Source organism: Pseudopodoces humilis, chromosome 17 (assembly GCF_049639895.1).
Source record: "Pseudopodoces humilis isolate 2021_Gansu_Grassland_sample_001 chromosome 17, ASM4963989v1, whole genome shotgun sequence".
Taxonomy (NCBI): Eukaryota; Metazoa; Chordata; class Aves; order Passeriformes; family Paridae; genus Pseudopodoces; species Pseudopodoces humilis.
This window is the reverse complement of record NC_142216.1, coordinates 14535811-14548434: the sequence shown is the minus strand read 5'-3', so window position 1 is coordinate 14548434 and position 12624 is coordinate 14535811. Positions and strand designations below refer to the sequence as shown.

The 12624-nt window shown below is 40.7% G+C and overlaps 1 protein-coding gene across 1 annotated transcript in view; it reads right to left on the bottom strand.

Moving 5' to 3' along the window:
* DOCK2 (dedicator of cytokinesis 2) overlaps positions 1-9150 on the bottom strand; it is a 154952-nt gene extending 145802 nt beyond the window's left edge. The window contains exons 1-2 of the mRNA XM_005523460.3: positions 8946-9150; positions 1522-1605 (exon numbers count right to left, since the gene is read on the bottom strand). Of these exons, the coding sequence (XP_005523517.1) occupies positions 1522-1605; positions 8946-8982 (121 nt within the window). The 5' untranslated portion in view covers positions 8983-9150. The remainder of the gene's footprint in view (positions 1-1521; positions 1606-8945) is intronic.
* Positions 9151-12624: the final 3474 nt, after the last annotated feature.

The following is a 12624-nucleotide window of genomic DNA, read 5'->3' as shown; positions in this document are numbered from 1 at the left end:
AACCGAAACAGGACATAAAAGGAGCACAGGAAGAATCCTGTCACTGTTGGTTACTCACCAGCTGCAGCTGGCAGCAAATTTTGAAGATACCTCATAAAAGATGAACTTCACTCACACAATGAGAAGGATTCCACTTCTTCATTGACAAACATATTTCATAAAGCAAGGCATGACAGAGCAAATCAAGGGCAGGGGATTCAGAAAAGACTTCTACATAAAAAATAACCCCATAAGATCAGCACTCCACTCACTAGGCTGGGCTGACAACAAATGAACCCCAGGAACCCAAAGCCTGAAATGCTATTTCTGCAACTAACACACAATACAGGGATGAGAAGGTTCCTGGTTTGTGAGTGTGTGTGATTTGTTCTTAGCCAAAATGTTTAGAATGGAGGCCTAAATAATTACATTTTTTTTGATGGGAGGACACGAATCACTGTAACTCTGTTGACTGCTGAGTGACATCAATGTTTTCACTGATGCTTAAAGATATTGAATTAATCTTACAAACAGAAGATAAATAATTATGTTTTTGTGCTCCAGTACATTGTAAACATGGTTTTTCAGGTGCTCCTCCCCCAAGTCCTTTGTTCTTTCCAGACAAAACAACCTAGAGTTCTGTGTGGTGGAATGGGCTGGGTTCAAACAGCTTTAAAGTCTTTACAGCCCTGTGCCCACAACACACCAGGGGTGCCAGCACCGAGCTGGCCCTGCCACTGTGCAATGCAGCAATTGGCCTCTCTCTTTAACATAACTGCAGTTAATAAAACACATCTTCTATCAACAGAAGTAGGTTGAAGAAGATAGTTTTACAATATATTTTTCAAAGTCTTAAGCAATTTCAATTTTTTTAAAAAACTCTTGACCTGGTCAAGAGCATCACTGCAAATCGAAAATAAATTGCTCTTACAGTGACATTTGCAGATACCTCACTGCTGAGTTAGCAATAACAGCTCCACTCTCCTTGCTTTGTACTAATGGGAGCCTCAGCAGCTCTGTCACACAGAGAGAATCTATGGGATTGGGAAGGTATTGACTGTCCATCAGTCATGACTTGGGATTTTTCTGCTTCATGTGCTCAGTAAGTTGTTGGCTTCCAGAACTGTTTCTATCATGCTGACACTCAGATTTCTTTAACTGGGCTTCCTCATTGTACAACAGGATGATGAGGGTTCTCAATATCTCCTAGTAACAAAGATTTAGTTTAGAGGCTGAAAGTGGATTCCTTTAACTCTTAAATCAAATTTAATGTAACTTCCCTGAGGTATATCACAAGCCAGCACAAACTTCAAAAACTCAACATTCACCTTGATGACTTCCTCATTTGGTAAAGGCATCCCAAAAAACCACATGTATTGTAATATGTCTAATTTTGGCTGTTCAGAAAAGATTAGGTTCTTCCTCAAAATACACCACCACCACAAAAAATAAGGGCATTAGAAAGCTGCTGATGTAATATAGGGAACTGCTGTGAGGTGAAAGGAGTATGTTATTCACAATGAAATGGAAAATGTGACTTACCCTCACAGGACTCCAGGATATGGACCACATCACCAATCTGTAGAGATAGTTGTGGTGTCCCTGTGCCTTTGAAATTGTATATAGCTGGAAAATAAAAGGATAAAAACAATATTTTTCAATACAGCCTCACATCACAGTGAAACTAAAAAGCACACGTGGTTATTGAGGTTTGGATACTGAGATCAATACACTAGGCTAGACAAACAGAACTATAATTCTATCAAGAAGCTTCATTTGTCAGCATTAAATAATCTCTTTTCTCCTGAGAATGGAAAAGTGGTGAAAAGGGCCAGTGCTGAAAGCAAAAACCAAACAAATGAACCCCACAGAAAACTCAGGAGGCACAGGGACACCAGCTATTAATCAGCACTGCTCTGCACAGGATTTAGGAGCCCTGTTCAGATGCAGGTCTTTGATAAATACACAGTCACAGTGCTGGGGAACTGTTTGTCTACTGGTCCAAAGGATTTAAGCACACAGTTTACAGAAATTTATGGCTATACTGGTATGAAAGGTCACAGAGGTGCCTGTGAAAACTGAATTTACTGATTTTTTTTCCTGAGTTTAAATGCTTTAATTTAACATGAAACTGTGTTTCACATGGAAACAGAATGAAGTTTCATCATTTTCTGTATTGTCTGTATGACTCTGAAAAGAACACAGGAGCAGGGGATTTTGAAAGTGTTCTAATCAGAAACTTATCTGCATGTGGTTAAGAAACACCCAGCATTTGAGAGAGAATTCAAGAAAACGAGTTCTTCACCAGTTATGTTCCAGGGCTACAGGATGTGGGCTCCTACGCTAACTGTGCCTCTGTCAAGTTTTTTTCTTCACAGGCTTGGTTACAAATTTCTACAAGAACATTACAGCAGAAGTGATTATTGAAGCTACAATCACACAGGAGAGCTGACTAAAATACAAACAGCTGAAACCCCAATTAAACTGTGCAGGTGGGAACAGCTGCAGGTGACCCAGGTGTCCAGGAAAGGTGTTGGTCAGCAGAGCTCTGCCTTTGCTCCTGGCAGTGTCCCCATCCAGCCACACACAGCAACCAAACCTGAAGGATTTTGGATGTCTTTGCTGGTCCAACATGTATAAAAATACATTTCATTTAAACATTTGACTTATTTTACTTAAAGTCTTAAAATAAATGGCCCTCCAGAAAAATGCCTGAAGTAGGAGTGTAGAGCTAAAATAGATTCATCCTCTTCACTTTACAAGTATTCCATAAATTACGTTTCTTGTTTCTTTTGCCTTCTTTTTACTTCTTATATTTCTGGAACAGAAATTAGAAGGAATTTTCAATTAAAGAGGCTTACTGGACCAAGAATAAATTCTTTTTTGTTGACATAAAAAGGTTTCCAGCAGCTTCTTCTCCTGAGTGGAGAGAGCAAGGCTTGAATCATTCAACACAAGGGGGGGACTATAAGATGTATAACTTTTAAGTGAGGCTCTGCTGCTCCAATTCAGCCTTTTACTCAAAAGAACATTGAAAACACTTTCTCAGAACTGCCTTAGCCCAACACAAAATTGAGTTTACGTGCTATAGGACACATGTAATTCTATTCTGACTGGTCTCTTTTCCAGAAGAGGAGGATGGCAAACAACCCTGCAGAGCTGTTATGGTATTTCAGGATACCTTTCCCTGGAGTGTTTGGGAGGTGGGAGATGTGGGTACATTCCCATCTCTTATATTAACTTCCAGAAAAGTCCATGGAGATCAAGATTACTGTTGACCAGTAAATACTTTAGATCTCAAAATATGCACTGCTCTACTTAGTTGTAGGTGTCTCAAAATATAAATGCAAATTACTGAGTCATATATTTACACTGCATTTCAGTTTTGCTCTCTTAAAACTTCATTAACAGCCCTGAATGTATTGAAAGGTGCAGTAGCAAACTGGCAAAGGAAGTGGCTGTATCAGCTTAGATATTTCTAGATGAGTAAGTGGAAACTTAACAAGAGCTATTTTACTGTAGAACTTGGATTGTTTGGTAGGATGAGTTGAAAAAAATCACTGTACAATTTTTTTTATAGACCTGTCTGTGCATTTTATGATAAACCACCTCACAAAAAATGTACCAAATAACCCAACACCAACATCCAGAGATCCTATCTACAGCACCAGACAGCTTGACAATCCCATCTGCTTTTCTTTAACTGTTAACTGTGAATAAAAATTTGACTATTATATCCAGTAATGTTTGCTGTCAGCTGTAAGTGATGTCATTTCCCTTACAAACTGGGACCTCCTGTACTTGTGTCACCTCAGAGTTCACCAGCCAGAAGCAAGGCTCCCTTTCCTCCACCCTCTTTTGAGATCCTCAGGGTTGTTGTGTGCACAAACACGTTTAACTCATTATTCTCCTCAAAAATAGTACATGAAAACCCCATGTGGAATTCAAGTATTTTTGGTGGGATACTCACAATGGGTTATTGACTTTTAAAAAAAATAAACTCTCCAGTGGGTAGAAATAAGAACCCTTTCAAATCACTCTGAAGAATTTTCCTACTGCTCCTCTCCCTGGCATCCTGCATCCCAACCATAAATACAAAATGAGTCAGCATCCTTCAGGCACAGAAGTGACCTGCTTGAAGGCCCCAACAACCACTCTAAATCCTAACAGCAATTACTGACCTCAGGAATGCTGAAGTCATGGCATTAAGATTAGAGGGAGATATTTGGATGGCAAATATCTTCCCCAGCCTCAGGCTGAGGTGTCCCTAGCAGCAGTGGATCTGCACACAGATGCTGCAGGATTCCCCCAGGATGGCACAGAGAATGCCCAGAAATTCCAATTTTACACCAGTGCTCCTAAATAGGGACTTTACTGACAACACAGATGGAAGGTTTTCCCCTGAATGAGCAAAGAAGGAAAACCATTTCTTTAGAGCTCCCCACAACCTCTGTGGTAATTTGATAGCACACACATAACTCAGCAAACAAACAAAGAGCCCAGTGTAAACCCCTGAGATTCTCAGCTCCCTCCAAAGAGGAGCTGAAGGCCAACACACCACGACATCGATATTCCTCAGAGAGCAAGTGGAAAGGGCCAGGTCAGACTGCTGACAGAGCCAGCCTTCCAAACTGAACCCTGCTCAAGCCCAGGTGGGCTCTGAATTGTACCTGAGGAAGTGGGAACTATTCCCATCGTGTCCATGAGGAGAGCCCGCAGAATCCTTCCCTGCCCAGTCAAACACAACGTGCTGCAAAGACAGTGACCCTCAGCAGCTTCTGTGTGGTTTTGCTGTCACCCACACACCCAGAGCTTGAGCAAAGACTTCCACCAGTGTCCATCTCAAAGGAAAAAAGGAGGGCTGGAGAAAATCCCTGTTTCCATTGAACTGCTACTCATCTATTGCAGCTGTTGGGTCTGATACACACGTTCTCCTCACTAGATAAATATGTGAGCACATTCTTGTATAGATGGTTGTGGAGACAGAAAACAGTTAACCTTCCATAATTTAAATTATATGTTCTCCTCACATTAGAAAATGGCCAGCAGAAAAAAAAATCCCTCATACCACAGACCTTGTTAGGGAGTTTTCACTCAAAAAACATTCTAGAAGAGTCACAATGTCGCAGGTAACAGAACCCCTTCCTCAAGAAGCCAAATTTCCTCAGTGCTAATGCCCCATATTCTTGCTATTCACATGGTTAGCCTGTAAGCCACTGCAAGGTGGGAATGGTAAGCAAGGAAAATCCTACAACCTTTAACACTGAAATAATTTATTAGCCCAATAATCTTACGTGTCTTTGCTGCCTGTCTTCCTTCACATGCAGTCCCCGTCCTGTTCTTTATAAAAATACAAGCATTACATTGTTTCCTTTGGAGACTCACCTTTCTGTAACAATCCATGTTTCAAGTTGTTTCCCTTGGCTACTTTTCCACTCTTGTTCAGAATTTGAAAAAAAAAAAATCAAAATTCCTAAGGTATTGCTGAACCAGCTCCTAATTTCACTTTACCACTACGGAAGGACAATTTGGTATCATTTTGGTGCAATGAAACTCATGATGTGTTCTGCATATTCAAACAATTGCTAATTAATAGGCTCAGCAAACCACCCTGTTTTATTTTTTAAAAATGCAGCTCCACTTTCATGAGTAGTCAAGCACCCACAAAAGATCAGTTCTTTGTGTTCAGTTACCATTTTCTTCCTAAGAGAAGAGAGTGAAATTATTCAGCAAGGAGACAGATAAATCCCAGGTGAAAATATACAGTCCTAACAGGATTTCTTGACTCTTGGTAAGAAACCTGAAAAAATGTGTTCCAATACTCCAAGTTAAGGATCTCCCCTAAAATTCCACAGAGCAAGTGTGGCTTAATGACCACAGCATGGCCACAGCTCTAGGACAGGTCAGAAACTTGTCCTAAACCTCTGGGGGGGATAGAAGCTGATTAAATTTATTGCAAATCATGCCCAGAGGGTAAAGCTGCAGTTCTCAGGTAATGAGCTGCTACCTTAGAAAACAACTGAATGCAGATTTCCTCACTTGCTTAACCTTGGGGCCAGATGGAGGTTTAGGCTGACCTGAGCTACTTATTTCCTTCTTAAACACAATAAAGCCAGGATGGATTACCAGAACCAGGAAGCTCTAACACACCAAACTAGTCATATAAAAATATTGTCTCTGACTCTGTGCCTTCTTATATAAAATTGTAGCACAGCCATTTTTCTTAAAACTCTTTGTGAAGAACAGGGTATTTAACTGTGATTTTTCCTTTTCATGAAGGACCATGGATAAAAATATTGTTTCCCCAGCTTTGGCTGTTTCCCAAGGAGCTGGAACAGTTTATTGGGTTCAGAGGGTGCATTTCATGGAGGAAACATGCCCTAAATAAAGCTCTGCTCTCTTACATCTCAATCTATTCAGATTTCAGAGATGCAAAATAATTTCAGAGGATTTCAGCAGATGAAATCAGACAAGCCAGTCTCAGCCCTGTGCACTTGGGATGAGCACGTGCTTCTCTACACCTTCAAAGAAGTCACCCACCCCTCCCCATAATTTTACTTCAAAAGGACAAACATTCATTTTCAGATTCAGCAGAACAGGAGTAAATCTGATGCTTGAGTTTAGAATGACAACATAATATTTCACCGGTTTGTAACTCTGCTCCAATCTGAGCAGACAGCAGACTTTCCATCAGGAAACTGCAACCCAAAGCCACCAGCCTGCCATGACTATTCCATCCTGTCCTGTCCATAGGAGTAACACAAATTTATGTTGGGAATGCTGCAAGACTAAGAACAGCCTTTTCATGTGTAAAATCAGGATTGTACTTTCCTAGTACAAAACTATCTGTCTGCTACCTGGACTGCTCCATTTACTTAAGTAAAACACAAAAGTGGGCACAAAAGGCTACAATTTACCATAACCAAGGGATGGCGTGGTCTTCCAGATACACCCTGCAGTGTACTCTGCTCATCCCAAGTGTGATGGGCCCAATATTCTCAAACTGAAACTGCTCATCAGCAGAAACTGAAGGCAGCAGGCACACTTTAATAAGAGACTTGAAAATTCAACATGAGATTTGTAATCAGAGACTTAAACCCAAAGACTTGCAAGAACACAGAAGACATTTTGAGCCCTCTATGCTCAAAAAGCTTCCAGTATGTATTATTCCAAAAGCTCATCAACTTTCACAGAATTTGTGACTCAGAAGACTCAGTTTTCCCATTTTTCTCATTTCCCTCAGACACAGGAGGCATGCTTACAACAGACTGTAAATTCAAAAACCTCTTCGTTTGTGATCATAGTTGTCAATAATCCTTGTTCAGGCCTCACTATTCCATGAGTTTAATTTACTTTAAATTTGCTAATCACACTATTTTCCTGCCAATTTCTAAGAAATTTGTTTAATTTATGGGACAGGACCTGCCAGTGATGGTGGTACATGTTTGTTTGGGTTTGTTTAATGGTTTTAATTATTCTGGGTGCAAGAGTCCTCCATTTTTCTCACCAATGTATGTAATGAAAGAATACATTTGGTTTCCAAGATAGAGTAAAATAAACTGTGAGCCAACAATTTGGCTAAGAGAAGGAACTTCTGGGTATAAGCTAAAGCTTGTAGAATTTGTACTCAATGAAATCCAAGCAATTGTGCAAAAACAGAGACAGAATGCTATTACTGAAGAAAACCTACCATAAGGGATATCTATGTCCACTTATATCACTATTCCAATATTGTTAGGAAGTCAGTTTGATTGTTGTTTTGCTTTGTGACACACTAAACCACAGACACCACTACAATTGTGATTTTTACATAGAAATATAATAAAGAGCCTTATAAGGTGTTTAATAGAAAAACTTTAACCTAGGAAATGGACTTGGGGCCACTAAGTGGTAGCACTATCACCACACTGCAGGACACAGCATGCCCAGATTGTTTTTTACACCAAACTCTGTGCTCACAGTGAGAGCAGCAGGGGAGAAAACAGAGGGAAAAGGAAATAGCAGCAGGTCTGCAGTGTCAGGCCTTCCCAGTGACCTACTCTAGAGTAAATTGCATTGTTTTGGACATGAAAACCGTTGCTGGGCTGTCATTCGTTTTTCAAAGACTGTATTTCACAAGATGGTTTTTATTGTGTGAGGTTTGTTGTACCTTTCAACTACTATAGAGGCTACTACAAGTGCAAAAATTAGGTGCTTTCTACTATTTGTAAAATGGAAACAGAAAATATTGACACATTTTATTTTGTAATGTAAACTGCCACCAGAACAGGCTCCTTCCATTTTGCAATTCTGCTACTGCTGGACATGGACGTTGAACAACACGTTTTCCTCTTATTAATTTCTAGATGTTACATTTTATTTCATGAAGGCAGTTGGGTTTTTAATGCAGATCACAAAAAACTAGAGCCTACTTAAAAATCTCTTTTAGAAGCATTTAGAAGGTTAGTAACTAAGTAGTAGCATGCATCTTTCAAGTGCTTTAGCTTTGATTTCTAGTTGTTTAAGGCTTTTTTAAAACAGCAATTCAGTCCTTCATACAAGTTAGCATCATTCATTTTAAGATGACTTTCCTTCCAAAAAGTGCAACTTACCAACTCAAATACAATTTTTTTTCTGTGACACAGACCACAAGTGACAATCTCGCAGAAGAAACTGTAGGATTCCCCTTTCCCTGTATCTGTTCCCCATAACTTCTGGCCATTGCACATTATACAACACATTATTTATTCAGTCTGCTTCTAACACACCAAGGTGGGAAAAGCTGCATTACTGTGAAAGCAGGAAAGCTGACTCTACTGTACTCCGTGCCATTCTGTTTGAAAGATCCAAACTTTGTACAAATTTGATCCTTCCAATTAATCCAGGCTGGTGAAGCAGACGGTGTTAACTCATCACACCACAGAAAACACCTGCCCACATCCTGCTCAGAAGACAACGCTCAAATGGCAGCTCCCTGAGCTACTTACCCACGCCACTCTTCTCTGTCTTGTGCCATCTTGCCATCCCAGGAGAACCCGTGAGGCTCCCAGGGATGCCCAGGCCCGAGGGCTGCAGGATTTTCGGGCTGCAGGATTTTGGGGATGCAGGATTTTGGGGATGCAGGGCTGGCACTGACAAACACAGGCCCCGGAAGCGCCGTCCTTCCCCAGCCCTGGGACGAGCGGAGGCAGCTGCGAGGGCTCTGTGAGATTTGCTGCCTCTCGGAGCTTCCTTCCTCTTTTCTCAACTCGAGATACGGTGTCCTGGGGGAGGGGAATCCCAAAGTGCGTGTTTCTCTTGCACCATGTCAGCCGTGAACAGAGGAGCACGCCAGGACCGTGTGGCACCACCCTGGGGCTCAGCTCCGTGCCAAGGCCGGCTCAGCACCTCTGAGCACGGCTTAGCTAGTGCTGCACACCAGATCAACACCAGCCTGGAAAGGCTCCACTTCAGAGGACACTACATCTTAAAAACTCTGCTTTTCTAACCTGGATTTGTGCTTGTCATGTCTCCTCTCCAGATAGAAACAGAGTGAAGACAAAGCCACATTTCAAACCACACCCATTCTTTTAAATTTCTATCATTTTATGTTTGGAGGAAGAAGTAGGAGACTCCCTTCTCTAAACAAAGCGGTACTTTCTGAAAGGTTTATTGTTAGTACAAAACTGCCAAAAGCAATTTTTAGTACATTTCCAGCCTGTGCTTCCACACAGGCTCTTGTGGGAGCCAGCTTGGGTGAGGATATCTTGGATGTGCAAAAGACCAAGCCAAGTTGTTTGAAATGTGAATTAAGGAAAATGAATTGAAGGCAGCATGTCACCTTAAAGCACCAAGTCTGCGCTTGTAGTTTAGAGTTAAAAAAACCCAAACAAAATCTTTGCAAGATTTACTGTTTGTTTGATCTTCTGCTTAGTACAACAAATTCAGTTGATAATCCCATCCTCTGGATATTCCAGTGCAGTTTAGCAATCATTGTTTATCCAAACTGTTTAACACTGCCATGCTGCATCCATCTCCTGGTTTTTTATAACCATCTCCTCTGATTTTGATAACACACGACATCTTATTTCTCGATTTTAACTAGTAATCATGTGGAACACAGACTGCCAAGTCTCTCGTGGAATTCTGATATATATTTCTACAGGAAAATCACTTTAACCTTTACCACAGATTTACTTGAACTGGTCTAATCTTAACCATACTAGCTTAGAAAAGGATTTAGCTCCTTACTCTTCCCCAAAATAACATTGAAAGTCATGTTATGTTTACTAAAGTGGGCTAAATTCCCAGCAGCTCCCATTATCTCCATTTACAGACAACAAGCTTAAGCTAAAAGTTCTTAATCTCTTCTGTCCCTGGAAAATCCACTTTATATTTTTATTCTGTCGAAAAGAGATTTTGAGCCTGAACAATTTAATCTTTTACTTCACTCTGGGTTTTGAGTAGTAACTTCCTAACCAGTGGTATCTTCTTCACTCCCAACTCCTGTTGCAGCAAATCCCCTCTTCCCATTCTCTACTTTGCCTAAAGGTTGCCTTGTTTTTATTTTCTTGTTCTGCCTTGCTTGTCCTTACTTTGTTTCCCTCTAAAGTAACAGCCCAGAGGAAAACTGTTCCTTTCTAGCACTCATTTACAAACCTGTTTCTCCATGGAGGTCTAACACACCTAGTTAATACTACTGTCTTTTGAAAGTAAATGATCTAAAATACAGAAATTTCACCTGCAAACTGGGATCCAGTTTGCAGCACTTTTCTGATGCCCTGATGTGATTCTGCAGAGCACAGCACGAACAAAGGGACTGCGCTCTGGGCCACAGCTCAGGTCCCTTCTTGGACCCTTTGGACTTACCCCAAAAGCCAACTCGAGGGCCAAAACTCCCTCAGGAGTTGCTGTCTCCCACTGCCATCTCCTTCCCTCTCCAGCTCTCAGCATTGCACAGCTCCTGGAACTTCATCCTGGCAGACTTTCATCATGATGCTTTTGCAACTCCTCAGCTACTGGAACCCACTGCCAGCCCCTGCATCTCAGCTCCCACCTTGTCTGGCTATGTCTGAAAAATTCCTGCCTGAAACTCCTCATGAATGGATTGGGGAACCAAATCCTTCCTTAGCTGCAAGAGGAGAGTGCACTCAGAGCAAAGCACACACAGTAACCCTAAAATCCTGTTCTCACAGCAGAGAACAAACCCCAACACAGGTCTGAGGAATTCACTTGGGCAATAGTTTCACCCTTTGTCCATGGAGGTTTTTATTCCAAGTTGGTTTATTTGTGCAGTTAATTCCATACTGATATTCCACAGAAAACAGTGGGCAGATTCATCACCATCACATATCCCACTATTTTTACCTTAAGTCTTTTTCAGAACAGTTTTTTTAAGGAAAATAGAAAATTCCTTGCTTCCCTGAAAGATGAAACTCTCTGTGTTAGAAGCTTACAAGAAAAACTTACCTTTTGGGGGCTGGGGAAAGGCAGAAGGGAAACAATTCTTGCTCCCTTCAATACTGCTATCAGCTCCAGAAAACAAGACCTTGTAAGATCCTGCGTAGCTAATTATCCACTTTTTAGCTAAGCTAATTTCCATTATAAAGAAGAATTTGAGCAGAAGACATAAATTGCATTTAACTGCCTCTAAATTCTGTTCTGTGCCAAGATTTGTGAGCACAGTTTCAGAAAAAGCAACTGCTGAGAGAACCAGAACCAAATAAGAAAATACATCAAGAGCTCTCATGCACAGTACTCGTGCGTTAGAGCAAACCCAAAGCCTGAACCCCAGGCACGTTTCCCCACCTGCCCTCCTGCAAAAGGATGTGTAAACACAAATACATTGCATAAGATGGTAAAGGCTGCACACTCCAAGTGGATTCCAGCAGCAAAGACTGCAAAGTAGATCCTGGGGGTAATCAGATAATCAGTTTCATTGTTTTTTGAAATCACACCCCACTTTTGTCACATAAATTAACAAGTTATTTCAACCTAGAAAAAAATTTAGAAATGCCACATACCCAGCAGCTCAACATAAAGCTAACTACAATATAAATCAACACACAATTAACATAACATAATTAACTGTCTTAGTAGACAATCTATACCTCAGTACTGCCATTTGAAGTACATTATCCAATGTCAACTTACCAAAGGTTTTCCTCTAAGTAGAACAATCATGTACTTCAGTTGTTTTATACATTTGCATCTCACAGTAGTGTCAGCAAACAAATGTAACTTTCATCATTTGCATAAAAAAGGATTTTTTTCTAACATTTTGTAGCATTAAAACCAGGATTTCTTCAGCATAACATCATTTAAGATCACATGCCAAAGTCAGGAAGAGCAAGAACTATTTCATGGCTATAAAATTGCTGTCAGTAATAATACCTTAGTAAAAGTCAAAGAAGATATTCTCAGTTTATGAAGCTTCATTAACTACAGACCGAAAAACTCAGCTACAATGTAAATTTCTTACATCAGCGATGGGACACAATCTGGTTCTGTGACACACAGATTTCTGGTTATTTTGTTCAACAGGAGTAGCAGCCCCTGGGCTGTGCCTAAACTGAATTGTTCAGAAATGCTCTGATAACAACATGGAGCTGCCTGGAAAAGGAGAAGACATGGTAATTGAAGGTGACATTCCCACTTTTTTAGTCACTTCTGCTGTGATCAGAATTT